Source organism: Caretta caretta, chromosome 15, assembly GCF_965140235.1.
Source record: "Caretta caretta isolate rCarCar2 chromosome 15, rCarCar1.hap1, whole genome shotgun sequence".
Taxonomy (NCBI): Eukaryota; Metazoa; Chordata; order Testudines; family Cheloniidae; genus Caretta; species Caretta caretta.
In genome coordinates, this window is record NC_134220.1 from 25,982,769 (window position 1) to 25,998,517 (window position 15,749).

Here is a 15,749-nt window from a genome sequence, read left to right on the forward strand (position 1 = left end):
TTGTTCTCAGTTTGGTAAAATAAAGCCATAAATTTATCTGGTTGTTGATCTGCCCTCTGCTTTCAAACAAGGAATCTGTCTAAGATCGTGATAGCAAGAGCAGGCTTGCAGGGAAAGTCCAAAGGGGGACAAATCTGGTAATGGTGGGGTGAATCTCAGGAGCAAATCATCTGTGTCTGGGGGAGAGTGCAGCCCCCTCAAGTCTTCTGCGGGGGTGGCATCATTGCAGGGAGAAGGGAGAACTGCACTTCAAAAAGAAAAATAATCTAGGTAGTGGTTGGTGGCTGGTTAAGGACTGCACAGAGTGGTCCAAACAGGAACAAATAACAGCAGGGTAACAAAACATTGCTAGAAAATTGAAATCGTTTCTACAAAACCTGGTCTCAAACAATACCCTGAAGATGTGCCATTTCTGCATTGGTTTTAAGTGAGTAATGTCTTCAAAGAACATGTTTGTTCTCTTGCTAAGTAAAAGAAAGTGCCATTGATGTATCTTCCCCCTTTGGGTTTCTATTAGAACAAATGAAACATTCAGGCAGGGATTTAGGCCCTGATCTGGCACTGGGAGTCTCACAAGTGGGGCTTTGCGTCCACAGTGGTGCCAGCTCTCATGATTTTATCATGAGTCTCATGATACTTGGTGTTTTTCTTAATACCCCAGCTCCTGGAGTTAAGTGACTGTAAGAAACCCAACTTCCATTTTTTAAAAAGTAAGTTTCTAACCATCATGATGGTGGAGAAAAGCTGCACCTTCTGAGCTCAAAACCCAAAAGGAAAACAAAAGCACTAAATGTTATTTTTAAAAAATCATGATTTTTGAGTCAATCTCATGATTTTGGGGTGGGACTTTTTGCTTCTATTTGGAGCTGATGCAGGACTGGGGCCCCAGTCTATACATGTCTGTACTTTGAATTCAGCAATCAGCAGCCAGGAACCAACTTAGCTGCACAGTGCAAACCTTAGTGCAGACAAGGAGAGTTGTGCTTTGCACTGGTGGAACTGCCCTCTCTGAATCTCTCTCTTTAAAATATTGTGGGCTCAGTTCACTCCCAGGCTTGCAGGCCCCTGGTAATAACAAATCCATCTGGAGCAGCGCAAGCAGAGCTCAGGGGTCTGAAGCCTGTTCATTTCAGTGATGTTACATCGGGGAAGAATTTGGTCCATTGCATTTAGAATGTGAGAATCTTGCCAGAGCCCCTTCCAGGAGCCAAGTCGCTGTGAACTCAGGATGATTTTTATTTGCCAAGGCCAGCAGATGGGAAGGTGCGTGTGACAAAATTCTGATGGTGACTCCAAGGGAAAATTGGTCTCTGTTAAAAGCATCCTCCCCTAGGTGTGTGTTGGGCACATACAGGGTCTCTACCCGTAAAGGCTCAGGTGTCTCCTTAGTGCTCTGACTCCCCCTGCCGGCCAGCTCTCGCTCTCCGCCCAGTCACTTCCTGCTTGCAGCAGCCCTGGGTGGGACAGGAAGCGCTGCCTCTTTTGCAAGCCCTGCATTGCTGGCTCGAGCAGCTTCCTGCTCTGTCTCCTGTGAAACTGAACCGTCGCCACCAAAGATGCCGGTAAGGGAAAGGGGCGCGTGCAGTTCTGCAATGCACCGGCTTCTGGTGTTGGCTTGTGTTGCATCCTGCTGCCCACTGAGAACAGGCAGTGGCTCTGGGTTGCTGCTAGCCAGGGAAGGGCAGGAAAGTGCTATGCGGATGCTAGGCCGCGGGGTGATAAATTGCTTCTTCCCCCTTAGCAGTCTGCAGCCCAGTGGGGTTTAAAGGAATCGGGTCGATTATTAAATGTAACAACATGTCTGGGTTTCTGTCGCTGTGTAGAAATAGGAAGAAGCTGAATGAAACTGTAGCGGCTGCTGGGGGAAGTGTCACCTCGACTGGAAAAAAAGGGAAACTTCCTTTTATGGCAATAGTCAGTGACATTGAAAACCCCACAGCACTAATAATGGTCAGTGCAAAGGATTTTGCTTCATATAGGCTTGTGGATGCAAAATCAATTGGTTGTGATTCTACAATTAGATTGGGTGGTCAGGCCCTTGTTGATTTAAGTGGGGCCTCTCTGCGGAGGAAGGGGTCTTCTGTGCTCGGAGAGCCAGTAGCACCATTGAGGCCTTTATATTGCAACTTCACCCCAGTTTAGCTTGTGTAACTTTCTTTACACAGCATTCTTAAGACTGAAAGAATTGTTGTCTTGGGACTGTTGTCTTGCATCACTTAGCATCATACTGAAATAGAGTAGGAATATATGATCATTGCCCTCACTCAAGCCCCCTCCCCCACCCCACCCCACCCCAGTCCACTACAAAACCTAGGGACCATGTGAGCCTTTCCAGTGACTAAAACTCTTTTAAAAATTAAGAATATTTCCTTGTTTCATAAGATAGGAAATTATAAGAGAAAATTTATTTTTATATTAAAATATTTAAAAACCCTACAACAAAGCAACAACCCCCCCGCAGCACCAGGGTTTTAGAGAATCTTGAACATGTATTTTAAGTGCATGTATATTTTGGAATAAGCCTCCTTTATACAGCATTGGCTCATATTGCAATTGTCAAGAAAAAGCTTATGCACCAAAGTATAATATGACTCTTAAGGTGTGTGCATTGACACTTTTTTGGAAAGTATCCACTGTTTAAGCTTCACAGGGAGTGGAAATAGAGAAGGATCTGAGCATTTTTACCACCAAGTCATTTAGACCTGCTCTGAGTTAGACAGCATGGTGATGAAACACAACCATGCACCTGGTCTACATTATAGCATTCACCATTATTGCCCCTGGTGAGACTATGCCTATGGCAGTTCCATGGTATGAGCTTTTCCCCCCAGAATGTTCCTTAGGCCTGATTAGCTAGGTGAGAAAATAGCACTGGACTTACGCACGGTATGGTTGCTGGATCATTGTTAACTGGATAAACTGCGCAGCCGTCGTTTGGAGGAGATGTGGGGGAAGTTTGTGTAACTTTGTTCTTTCAGGGGAGAAAAATGCCTATTTTCTTTTTATCGCTCACAATCAGCCTTCCTCTTTGTTGCAGGCTTATCACTCCACTTTAATGGACTCTGATATCAAGTTAATTGGGAACATGGCTTTGTTACCCATTAGAAGTCAGTTCAAAGGACCAGCTCCAAGGGAAAGTAGGTTCCCAACGATCTTTAAAAGCACTGTTTCCATATTCACATTTATTTATTTATTTATTTTGCAGTCCATTCAAAGCCAGTCTAAAATGCAGCATTAGGCATCTCTTTGATGGATGTTTCACATCGGTGATCTGGAGATGGTTAGAGGACTGTTGTATAAACATTATATAACTGAGACTTTTGAATAGTTTGTGTGTGTCCAGTTTTCAGAGTGAGGAGAAAAAGGACAGATTAGAAACAGGGGCACTTCCTGGTGATGGAGGAAAATGGCTCTCAGATGATTGTTGATGCAGTTGCATTGGGGTTTGCTTTTCCCAGATAAATAGCACAGCACAAGGAAAATTTACCTTTCCTCATCCAAGCTTCTGAATGCCTCTTCAGGAAGAGGAATCCTCTGATCCAATTTTTATGATGTGTCTCTCTCAATTGCTGTGTAAAAACAGCCTGTTAAGCTGATTTCAAACTCTACTCAATACTGTCTTGTGAAATTCTCCCCTTTCTGTAACTCTTGTACGAAATTATTTGTAGCTTTATTGCTTCTGAATTGTGTTTTTTCTTTTCACTCCATCTTGGTTTCCCCTCCTTCTGCCTCTGGGAGTTGCTTTATCCAGCTCCAAATAATATTCTGTCTCTAGCCCTTGCTTCTGTTAGGCATTTTATCATCTTGGGTCTTCATATGTCACTTTTCAGAGTAACAGCCGTGTTAGTCTGTATTCGCAAAAAGAAAAGGAGTACTTGTGGCACCTTAGAGACTAACCAATTTATTTGAGCATGAGCTTTCGTGAGCTACAGCTCACTTCATCAGATGCATACCGTGGAAACTGCAGCAGACTTTATATACACACAGAGAATATGAAACAATACCTCCTCCCACCCCACGGTCCTGCTGGTAATAGCTTATCTAAAGTGATCATCAGGTTGGGCCATTTCCAGCACAAATCCAGGTTTTCTCACCCTCCACCCCCCCACACAAATTCACTCTCCTGCTGGTGATAGCCCATCCAAAGTGACAACTCTTTACACAATGTGCATGATAATCAAGTTGGGCCATTTCCTGCACAAATGTCACTTGCAATCAAAGACACCAGTCCTGTAATTGTATCCACATGCATGCATGTGGAGCCCCATTGATTTTAATTAGCCTCCCAATAGGTGCAAAGGTCTGCCTACAGAGACCCGATGGGGGTCTTAGTGTATAAGCTTTTTGAAGCAGGGACCATATTTTCATATGCGTTTACACAACATCTAGTGGAATGGAGCCATTATTGTTAATTGTGTTTATTACAGTAGTGTCTAGGAACCAGCCAAGATCAGGGTCCCATAGCGCTAGACACAAACACCGAATCCACAGTCCCAAGAGCTTGCAGTCTAAGCAGACAGGACAGATGAAGGGCAGGGGAAAGGGGTATAACACACAAGCAGAGTGAACAACGTAATGTGATCAAACATTTGCCCTGATCTTGACTAGGGCTTCCAGGTGTTACCATAATAAATAATAATGTGGTATCTTCCTGGTGTTACCTTCAATGGTGAACACATTTGATTTGTTTTCTCTTTAATGCCTCCAGAGTGCATAAGCTTATAAGCACTAAGGAAACCTTGTTGTAGTTTTAATTACATTCCATAATTCTCTTGGTTTGTTTTTTTTTTGTTTTTTTTAAATTAAGCCTAAATTCACTATTTTCAGGCTAGTTCCTGCTGCATCATGCAGCCATCAAGATTCAGAACTGTGGGTTGTGGGTTTCAGTAGGTTTTAAAATGGTGGTGGGGCATTACCTAGAGCCTGTTATAATAATTGCATACTGCTTCCATATTTTTCCTCCTGTAAAGTCTTTCACAATGTCTCATGACCACCTGGCAGCATTACAACATTTGAATTTGAAATGGGAAAACATTCAATTCAGGTTTCAGAGTAGCAGCTGTGTTAGTCTGTATCCGCAAAAAGAAAAGGAGTACTTGTGGCACCTTAGAGACTAACAAATTTATTTGAGCGTAAGCTTTTGTTTTTGAGCATAAGCTACAGCTCACTTCAACGGATGCATATTGATTCAGATGATTCTTCAGCTCTATTAAGGAAACCCAGAGCCTGCTGAATGTAATGTTATGAGATCATTTGTTCTGTGCATTTTTAAAGAGGAAAGTGAGGGTTTTTTTTTTTTAATTTTCTGTTGTATTTCAGAGGAGTTTATTTTTCCAGAACTGGTCTCAAAAGGCATTTTAATGACAACAGAACCCTCGTTATTTCCCACTAATGACTGGGAGACCTATTGAGAATCACTGGATTATTGCCCATAATGGAGTGAGCCATTATGATTGTAAAAATATCAAAACTGCTTGATTGTAAAATTTATTTTGACAAGTGTATAGCTTGAATTCATTGATACTTCATCTTACAGTAAGTGTCTTGTACTACATGCTGCTGTGTGCAAGTAATGAGGCCGTGGTCATATGGAATATTACCACAGCACTTACTTTCCTATTAAATCTTTGCTGGGAAGTGGCACGAAACCACTGTGGCTTTGTTTTTTGTAAGAATGATTGTTTTTGCAAATGAGTGAAATGAAAGATAGTGGTATTATTTGCTGTAGGTCTCAGCAAATATTGCTCATCTGTTTCCATCTTTAATGGCTAGTGATGTTTAAGCGCTGCCTAATTTTCCCGTTTCCTACCTTTCTTGCTAGCAAAGGACACAGATATTATAGATGAAGCCATCTACTACTTCAAAGCAAATGTCTTCTTCAAGAATTATGAAATTAAGGTAAGAAATGATGATTTAAGATATTAAAACTCTGTGCACAGAATAGTTATTGGAGTCTGGTACCCTGTCGAAATGTAGAACTACTTCACGGCAATAAGCTTAAAGTTTCTGAGAATTTGTATATTTTGTATGTAGTATATAATGAAAGAAACCATTTTTCTAGTTAAAACTATTTTTAAGTAAGGTAAATGTGTCTCCTGTACTGTCAATGCCTCTCTTTTGTGAGAAGCCATAGGCTGAACATGTGATCGTTTTTACAGCTGCTGACAAATGGCTGTGGCTTCTGCTTCCTTTTATTTTGCAGAATGAGGCTGACAGAACCTTGATCTACATAACTCTCTACATTTCCGAATGCTTAAAAAAGCTGCAAAAGGTAATAAAATGTAGTTGAATTAAAGCTGAAGGAAGAAAATACAATAAATGGCAACAAAAATGTGCCAGTTCTGCTGATTTGCCAAGGCAGTGTGGAAACCCAGATAGGCAAAAATGGTGTTGTTTAGAACATAATGCTTCAAAGCACTGTACAACTTGGGCCCTCACACCCTATTTCTGATGCAGGTAAGTTTTAACCTCTCTGTAAAAAGGGGTAAGTGACGTGCCCAAGGCCATAGTGAGAGAGTGGCAGGAATTCCTGACACCCAGTGCTGTGCTCCTCTTACTGTTCCCAGGCCCTCCGTCCCCCAGTACTGTTGATAATTCTTGGGTCTGTAATATTCTCACCTGGACAGTATGTTTATAGCAGGGCCTGCCAGCACTGCTATGGTTTTAGCTCCTGTCAGCATTTCCATTGTAAACCTTATTTTATTTTTTTAAAATTCTTTCCTCACTCCCTTTTTCCAGGGTGTAGCCAGGATGAAAGGCAGCATGAAGTACTGTATAATCTTCATCTTTCTGGCCTCTCTGCTTCTTGCCTCTTTCTGTCCCTCCCCACCTATCCAAATACCACTGTTAGTCATCAGCCTCTACCAGCTTTTCCATCATCTGCTCCCCACCCACTCCTCAAATCTGAAAGCACCCAATTCAAGATCACCGTAATCTTTCCCTTGCCTAAATCTCTAGGCTCTTTAACTTTCTCTTCCTACTGCGTGTCCCATTTGACCTTTGATTATATCTATGCACAATACCAATGAAGCTGGTGGGGGTTGTGCATTCATGTCTGAAGAAGAATTTGGCTACTTTATTACATTTTAAGGCTTGTCTATGCACACAAGTTGTACTGTTTTAACTATACTGCTACAGCTAAAGGGGTTCAAACCGCCAAGTGTGGACCCAGGTATACAGGTATAAGAGTGCTTACTCCAGTATAGCTGGTCCTATACAGGAAGGGAAATAAGCTATACTGGTATAAGGCACCTTTATCCCAGTATAACTGTGTCCACACTAGGGGTTTACTCCTGAGGGCATTCTGCACCAAAAAAATAAAAATTCTGCACATATTTTAAAATATTTTAAAATTCTGCAAATTTTATTTGTCAAATAAATGTGGGGGCTCCAGCATGGTATTGGGGCGCGCAGACCACTGGCTGCACAGAGGTAGGAGATCACTCTGTAGCTCCCCACCTGGGACATGGCTCAGCAGTGAGGCTGCACCCAACCCTGACAGCGCAAGGACTGGGCCTGCCCCAGAAACACTCCAGGGCCCTGCCCCTCCATGCCAGGTGCACCAGGTGTGGGCAGACAGGCTCAGCCTGGCAGGATCCAAGTGTGGGGGCATCCATGTGTGGGTTGAGAGGGTTCTGTGTGGGGCAATCTGGGTACGGGAGGTGATCTGGATGCACAGGGGCATGTTGTGGGGGTTCTGGGTGCAACAGTTATGGGATTCTGCAGGGGGGTCCAGGTGAAAGTGTTTGGGGCTCAGTGGGGCAAGGTCTGGGTATCGGGGGGATAGAGCTTGGCAAGGGGGTCTAGGTGTGGGTGGTTCAGTGGGGGTCCAGATGTTGGGGGAGTGGTGCTCAGTGGGGTGGGGATCCAGGTGCAACTGGTTGGGGCTCAGTGGAGTGGGGATTCGGGTGTGGGTGGCTCGTCGGGATAGTCCAGGTGCAAGGGGGGTGGGGCTTGGCGGGGGAGGGGGGTTCTGGGTGCGTGAGGCTCAGCAGAAGGGTCTGGGTATGAGGGGGTCTGGCTGCACAGGGGTTGGGGGGATTGGGAAACAGCTCCCCATACAGTGATCCCTCCACCGGTAGCTGAAGATCGATGGGTGGGGTGTTTGCAGAGCTTCCTGCAGCCTGGGGAGAATTCTGGGGGTGGGTCTGACCCAGTCCTAGATGCCATGCAGGGGAAGAGGAAGTCCCTGTCCAGTCCAGCCAGGACTAGCAGCTGAGCCTGGCGCAGGGTAGGAGCCACCAGCTGGGTCTTCCCCAGTCTCACCTCCTGCCCCACAGTGATTTACCTCTCTGCCAGCTGCCCTGGGCACCCAAAACATACTGCTAGGGAAGGTCGTATTACTGCTTTTGTGGCTTCCCTTTGCTTCCCCATCAGAAAATCATTTTTCTGTGGGGAAGCAAAGAAATCTGTGGGGGACATGAATTCTGTGCATGCGCAGTGCAGCAGAATTCCCCAAGGAGTAGGGGTTGTACAGGTGTAACTATGTTAGTGTTTAAAACAAAACACAAAAAAACCCAAACCCCCTCACCAAAAACTGCAGGTGGATCAATCATCAGTCCCAACTGCCAGAGCCACAGATATTCCAGAAAGCCTCTTTATATAGAAGCAAATGTACAAGGGCTCAATACTCTATAAAGACCTTTCTAATTTAATTAGATACAGAAGGACTCCTCAGTACTTTCTCCTACCAGGGAAGCCCTGATATGTATCAATATAGCATTTCGGTTGCACCAGCTTGTGTGTGTTTTGTTTTTGTTTTGTGATTAATCTCTCTTGTTTGGTTCTTCCAGTGTAATTCGAAAGGCCAAGGAGAGAAGGAAATGTACACGTTAGGAATCACTAACTTCCCAATCCCCGGCGAGCCGGGCTTTCCACTCAATGCCCTCTATGCCAAACCTGGCAACAAACAGGAGGACGGTAAGAATAAAAGTAGCCAAAAGTGTCTCTTAAAGCCATGCTTTGGCCTGCAGTTCACAGCCTGGATTAATTTTGTGGCTAAGGCCAGAAAAATGACTATGTAAAACAGCACCTTCTTAATTGATGGTTCTGCCTCCTGTGTGTATCTGGATTCAAATCTGCTGACTTTAGGAACAAAAATAGGCTGTGTCTACTTTTCACTTCTACTAGCTCTGTAGAGCCAACAGAGCTAAGAAGGAGGGAGCTGGACCCTCTTCTAGCTCTATCAACGGTGAATAGCTAGCTTAGTTTCATTTATAGGGCCAAATTCTGCTCTTATGCTTGTACGCAGTGTTGTTGTAGCCATGTTGGTCCCAGGATATTAGAGCGACAAGACGGGTGAGGTAATATCTTCTATTGGACCAACATCTTTTAGTGAGAGACAAGCTTTCAAACTTAAAAAGAGCTGTTCTTCAGGTCTGGGTAATCTTGAAAGCTTGTCTCTCTCGCCAACAGAAGTTGGTCCAATAAAAGATATTACCTCACCGACCTTGTGACTCTTATGCTTGGACAGTCCCACAGAAGACCATAGACATGCAGAGGTGTAATTGCAGGCTGGACATAACCTGTAAAATCTTTACTGCTAATGCATGAACCAGAAAGATCCCAGGTTGAGTTACCTTTTTCACTTGTAAATTGAGCAAATTTACTCTTGCAATCACGGAGTGACTATAAATGTGGAAATCCACAATGCTCCTTTCTATGCATTTTGATTCTAACACAGCTAAGCAAAGCGGAAGAGCAATAATTGGTAGCGTTCAGATTATAGCTAAGGAAACGCTTACAGAGATCTCATATGTGATCTTCAATTAAAATTGTAATGGAAACTTATTAACAACAGAAAAGCAAGGTGCAATCATACTACTGCGTTGACTTTTGAAGGCAGATGTTTTCCTAGAATACTGACATGAGTTCCAATGCATAGAAATGTTCTCAATTCTCTCAAACTGAGCAGTTAAAACCATTTGAGGAATAATAATACATGGCACTTCTGTAACACCTTCATCTGAGGATCTCAAAGCACTTTCCAGACACTAATGAATTAAGTCTCCCAACAGTCCTTTGAATAGGTAAATACTGTTATCCCATTTTGTGGCAGAGGAAAAACCGAGCAAGAGGGAGGCTAAGGGTGGGATCCACAAAGGTTCTTAGGCATCTAAAACTCCCATTTTTAGGCACCGCTGCAATCCATAAAACTCCCAGTTGGCTGCCACCAAGCCTTGTAGGTCCCTAAACTCAGCACCTAAGGGTGCATCTGCTCTATCAACTTACATCAGTATAACTGTGTCGCTCAGAGGTGTGAAAAATCCACACCCCCGAGCAACAGTTATACCAACCTAACCCCAGGTGTAGAAAGCGCTGTGTTCACTGCCTCCCGTTGACATAGCTAGCACCTCCTATGCAGAGATGAGAAGCTCTTCTGTCGGTGTAGTAGCATCTTCACTGAAGCGGTACAGCTGTGCCACTGCAGCGTTTTAAGTGTAGACCTGCCCTAAGTGGGGTTTTTTTTTTTCTTTTTCTTTTTCTCCAGCCAGACACATTACTGCCTCATGATAGGCATCCGGACACCACAGACCCAGAGCGATTCACCAACTGGGAAAGACAGGCGTTCGGCTGCCTGTGTCTGATATGGGGGCCCCATCTGGTAGGCAGCCTCTGAGCACCAGTACCGGATCAGGCCCCCCAGGCGAGTTCAAACAAAATACCTGAGGTTGGGGGAGGAGAAGGAGGAAGACCTCCCTTATAACCTTTGGCCTAGTGGAGTGGGTACTCACCCAGGATGTGGTTGAAGTCTCTCCTCTTTCTGAGGGGGAGAAGGAATTTGAACAGGGACCTGCCACCTTTCAGATGAGCGTTCTAACCACTAGAATTAAAGTTATTGGGAAAGTTTCTGCCCCCCCCCCCCCCCCTTGTCTTGGGTCCTCCATGCAGCATAGGTGACCAAGTGCCTATCTTCCACTGGTTTGTGGATCGCTAGCAGACCTAGGTACTACCCTGCATCCCAGACTTAGGCACCTGAGAGAGAGGCAGGGTTTAGCCCACACCTTTCAGGTCAGTATCTCCCATTGGCTAGCTTAGATGGCTCCCTGCCTAGCATGGTGGCTGTTGTGGATCACATTTGTTAAGACTCCTTTCTCTGACCATTCACTGTAGAGGAGGCTAGGCGCCTAACGCGGGCTTTTTGGATTGCAGTGTTGTTCCTGTGGTTTTCTAGGCACCTGAAAGTTAGGCATCACAGCGCTCAGTGTTACAACACCTAAGTACCTTTGTGGATCCCACCCTAAGTGATTTGCCTAAGGTCACACAGTGAGACAGTTGGCTGGATAGAATCTGACCTGGTTCTAACCCTGTGTATTTCACTCTGTATTGGTATGTGCTCTGTTTTAGAGGTGATGAGGGCCTACTTGCAACAGCTGAGACAAGAAACAGGTCTTAGGCTTTGCGAAAAGGTGTTTGATCCCCAAAGTGACAAGCCTAGCAAGGTAAGATGCCGTCCTCAATGACTGGGTGATTATTTATCCCAATTACAGGCTGTTTTTCTTTTCTGATTGGTGGATGCTTGAGGCATGCTCCTTCTTAAAAATGTTAACTCCAGAAATAATGTAGTAAATCGTGTCAAACATGGCTTGGTTTGCTATTTAAAAGGTGTGTCAGGTGTAGACCAAGGAGTTGAAAGGATAGCTATGGAATGCGGTAGGGCAACAAAGAGGAAAAAGGAAAAACAACAGGGAGAGATGGGGGAGAACCTGTTAAGCAAGAATCCTGAGACTTAAAGGGATAGTGGAATAGTGAAAAGCGATTTAGACAAACATCTGTAATGTGATATGGCAGCAAATGCCATTTAGGTTGCATAGGTAGAGGCATCCTGTTAAAGAGCAGGGCTGTAACAGTCCCCACTTGTTGGTCCAATCCTATGAAGTCGTGAGCACCTCCTGGGAGCTGAGAACCCTCAATTCCTTGCACTGAATTCAGCAGGCATTTAGAATACTCAGCATCATTCAAGTTGGGTCTGATATGATCACTCCTATTTGGGAAAGCCCTTTGCTACAGATATGAGTAGCAAAAATATCTAATTGATACATCAGTTCCTGACTGGCTAGGTAGACATTTGCACATAAGTAAGAGTAACTTTACAATGATTAAGCCAATTTATTTTTTAGAATTATTGCCTGCAAGTCACTGAGGACTCAGCTACATACCATATCCACAGTCTTGAGTTCATCTGCTTTTGAGTCAAGTGCAAGAGAATAAATTTTTTAAGTAGATATTGTGTGGGTTTTTTTATGTTCACTTAATTCAAAAGTGACTGAAATGACTTCTTAAATGTTTGTAAAAAAAGTTGGACTGAGATCAAGAATGAGACCCTTAATCCGTTTGTTTTTTTATAACCAATGGAAAATAAAAGCTTAGATCGGAATGATCACCTCAGCCTTAACTATGAGTCTGGTACTGCAACCTTATTCTACAGTGTCTTGACTTAATCCACACTTTGGGTCTAATCCTGCCTTCCCTGCACACCTAAAATTCCAGTCGAAGCCAGTGGAGAAAATTGGATGTGCAACTAATGCAGGATCAGGTCCATTACATCTGAGTTGGTTTTAAATCCTATTTTGTTTTGCCTCAAATGTCTTACCTGGAAATTGCTACAGTATATCTTCTGATCCCACTGTATTTCTTTCCCTCAGTGGTGGATCTGCTTCGTGAAGAGGCAGTTCATGAATAAGAGTCTGTCAGGACCTGGGCAATGAAGAGGCAATGAGATACAGTCACAATGTTAAGCATTTTGCAGCAAGATGTATAAATATTCTGCCTTTGTTTCATATACATTTTATACCAAGGAAGAATAAGTGCTTATGAGGAAAAGCTGTCAATCTGCGGGGGAAGATGGAACAGAAAGCCATTTGAATACTGTACACAAATGATGTTAAGCTGGTGCTTAATAAAAAATTATTTCTAACATGCTGTTTCAGATCAATGCTGCTTTATTTATTGGTGGGTACGTATAAAATAAGATTTGACTTAAGCCTAAAGAGAGATGTGTAATGGAGCATCTAAGTACTCTACTGGATAGAGTACTGATATCTTTGTCCCTGGACAATAGGCCACTCATGTTGTATTGTAAAGCACAGTGAATTTTACTGTATCAATAAACTTAGCTTACATTTCAAGTGGTAACTGCTTTATCTCTTATGTATGTAGATAGCTTTAACAAAAATCAACACTTTATTTATATAGCAGTAGTGCCTAGAGACCCAAATGGAGACGGGGGCTCCATTATGCTAGGCACTGTACAGACTCATAGTCAGAAATGTTCTCTGGCCTGAAGAGCTCACAATGTAAATAGACGAGACACCTATGGGGTAAGAGGGGAAAGAAGCACAGGTGGGTGAAGTGACTTGCCCAAGGTCATGTAGGAAGTCCGTAGTGGAGCAGGAAGTAGAATCCCAGGGTGAAATCCTGACTCCAGGGAATGAGGCCAGAATGTCACCCTGCATTCTAGTCCAGTACCTTAGGCACCAGTCCATGCTACTTCTCACTCTAGAATGCCAGCCTTGCATTGAGAAGTCTCTCTTCTTGATTGGAAACAAAATTAAAGATACATGGGGCCAGATCCTGAAGTTTGTTCAGGCTACACTCCCTTTGATGAGACTTTTGCCTAAGTAAAAACGATAATATGTTGCTAGAATGATTACTGTGTCTATAATATCACCCTGTGGAACAAGGTGTAATTCTAATATGGACTGCAAGCTGTCACAGTGACTAGAAAGGTGCATTATAGTAACTGGTGATATAGATGTGGAATTCGATTTGATGTTAAAGGGACATTTTACATGGCAGCCACGTGTTGTGTGTCTCTCTCAGTTCCCCTCTCCTCTTCAATATACACATGCCCCTTCCTCCATGTCTGCTGGAATGCCCCACATCTGGCAGGGCTGCAGGAAATCCCCTCCACCCTCAAAGGATCTCCTCTTTGCCACCAGGGTGCTGCTGTGGCAAAAGAATTGCAGGTCTCCAAGCTTAGCATGGGGTATCTGGGTGGTGGGGAGGAGTTGGCTGGCTGACTACATTTGGTATCCTACTGGAAGGAACAGGGAGGGGCAGAGAAGGGGGGACAGGTTATGGAAGGGTGAGGGTACAGCACAAGGAGCTGAATGGTTGGGACACATGCATAGGTTGGAAAGGGAATTTGGAAGGGGACAGGGAGAGCTAATGAGAAACAGGAGCACAGTAGAGGAGTCTGCTTCACGATCTCCTGACGCTCCTACCCCCTCACACCACCCTAGGTTCAATTCAGTCTCCTTGGCTCTCCTCTGCCCTCTCACTGTTTCTGAGGGCTAGAGTGGAGTGCATAAGTTCGTGGTTTGACTGTGTACATGTGGAACATGAGGGGAAATAGACTTGTTCACACTAGGTGCAGGGGTTCTCAAACTGGATCAGGACCTCAAAGTGGGGTCGCCAAGGCTGGTGTTGGCCCTGGGCCCCAGGGAGGAGCGTTGCCCCCCAAACTGCGAGCCTTAAGCAGGCATGGAAGTTGCCCCCCCCCACGCATGACCCCATTAGTCTGACTGGAGCTGCCCCACCCCGAAATATGAAAGTAAAACCTGAAGCTGTGCAAAACTTAGCTGCTCTGCCTAGAAGGTAGGTCAGGCCCAACAATTTAGTTCAAAGGAGAGAAGAAGAGATGTTCTGAATATTTATTTAAAAAGAGCCAACAAACAAACAGTTTTTAAACCTATAGCTTGAGGAGCAAAGCCTTAATAGGGACTCAGCAGCCTCTCAGCCTTAATCCTAAATCTCAGCCTGATTGATGAGACTGTTCATCTAAGGACTGCAGGATCAAACCCATACTGTATAAAGGGAAGAAATACAAAAACTTGAAAATACGGTTGTTAGAATATTATGAAAAGCATGCTTCATTTTAAAAGAAAGAAACCGTTTATATTTTTTGGAGTACCATCTGAGATGCCTGCACCTAATTTGTTCTCCTACAGAATTGTCCTTTTCTTATGTGGTAACATCGCACTTACTTCCCCCCCACACATTGAGTAAAATGAGCATGTGACTTTAACAACTTCTTCATCTCCAAGTGTAGCATACATTAATCCTGCATTCCTTACAGATCCGGCTCGCTGACTTCAGAGGGAGTTGTGGCTACAGAACGAACAGAATAAGGCTGATAATATTGTACTGTTTTTTCTGTGGTAAGCGTACAAAAATTTTTGCACGGGAGGCCACAATAATGCACAACGGAGCAAAAGGGGAGAAAAACCAACAAACGCCGCGAACCGCACCAGGGAGCGGGTTTCGGGACCGAACGCGAAGCCGACCCGTGTGTGAACCATGGCACCACAGCCACCCTGACGTTACTTCGTGGTTAATTTGCTACAACACCCACTGCCCATCGATACCGTAACAGCGAGGCCGCTGCACGGGGCCCGCCCAGGGCACCAGGGGCCCGCTCCATCCCTTCCACAGCGACCGAGCCCCACAACCGGCCCGCGCGCCCACCGCTCGCGGCGCCTCGGCAACACGAGGCCCCGACTGGCCGAGACAGCCGCTGCGCATGCGTAGAGTGTGTTTCAGCTGCGGGGGCGACTATTTTGGTGCCTGCTGGAACATGTCATCGCTTTGTGTCCTATACCTTCAGCGGCAGCGATTTTAATGGTGGAGGAGCGGCGAGGCTGGCACCTGGGCGGATTTCCGTGGGGTCCCGACGGAGAGGTTTTTAAACTGAGGCGTGAGGGAAGGCCAGCTAGAGCGGTATGATGGACTCCTGCCTGCGAGGACCC

General features: G+C 44.7%; 1 protein-coding gene across 1 annotated transcript; it reads left to right on the forward strand.

Annotated features, from left to right (window-relative positions):
• Window positions 1-1,425: 1,425 nt before the first annotated feature.
• Window positions 1,426-12,916, forward strand: ARPC3 (actin related protein 2/3 complex subunit 3). Its single transcript, XM_048821751.2, has 7 exons — window positions 1,426-1,562; window positions 3,038-3,137; window positions 5,822-5,898; window positions 6,203-6,271; window positions 8,793-8,919; window positions 11,347-11,441; window positions 12,645-12,916. The coding sequence occupies exons 1-7, from the start codon at window positions 1,557-1,559 to the stop codon at window positions 12,705-12,707; spliced, it is 537 nt and encodes a 178-aa protein (XP_048677708.1). The 5' UTR covers window positions 1,426-1,556; the 3' UTR covers window positions 12,708-12,916.
• Window positions 12,917-15,749: the final 2,833 nt, after the last annotated feature.

Bases quoted from the DNA above. Each gene is read 5' to 3' on its own strand.
- ARPC3 (XM_048821751.2), top strand. The intron at 5,899-6,202 runs GTAAGAAATGAT...TTTATTTTGCAG, and splicing joins TCAAGAATTATGAAATTAAG to AATGAGGCTGACAGAACCTT. The intron at 8,920-11,346 runs GTAAGAATAAAA...GCTCTGTTTTAG, and splicing joins TGGCAACAAACAGGAGGACG to AGGTGATGAGGGCCTACTTG.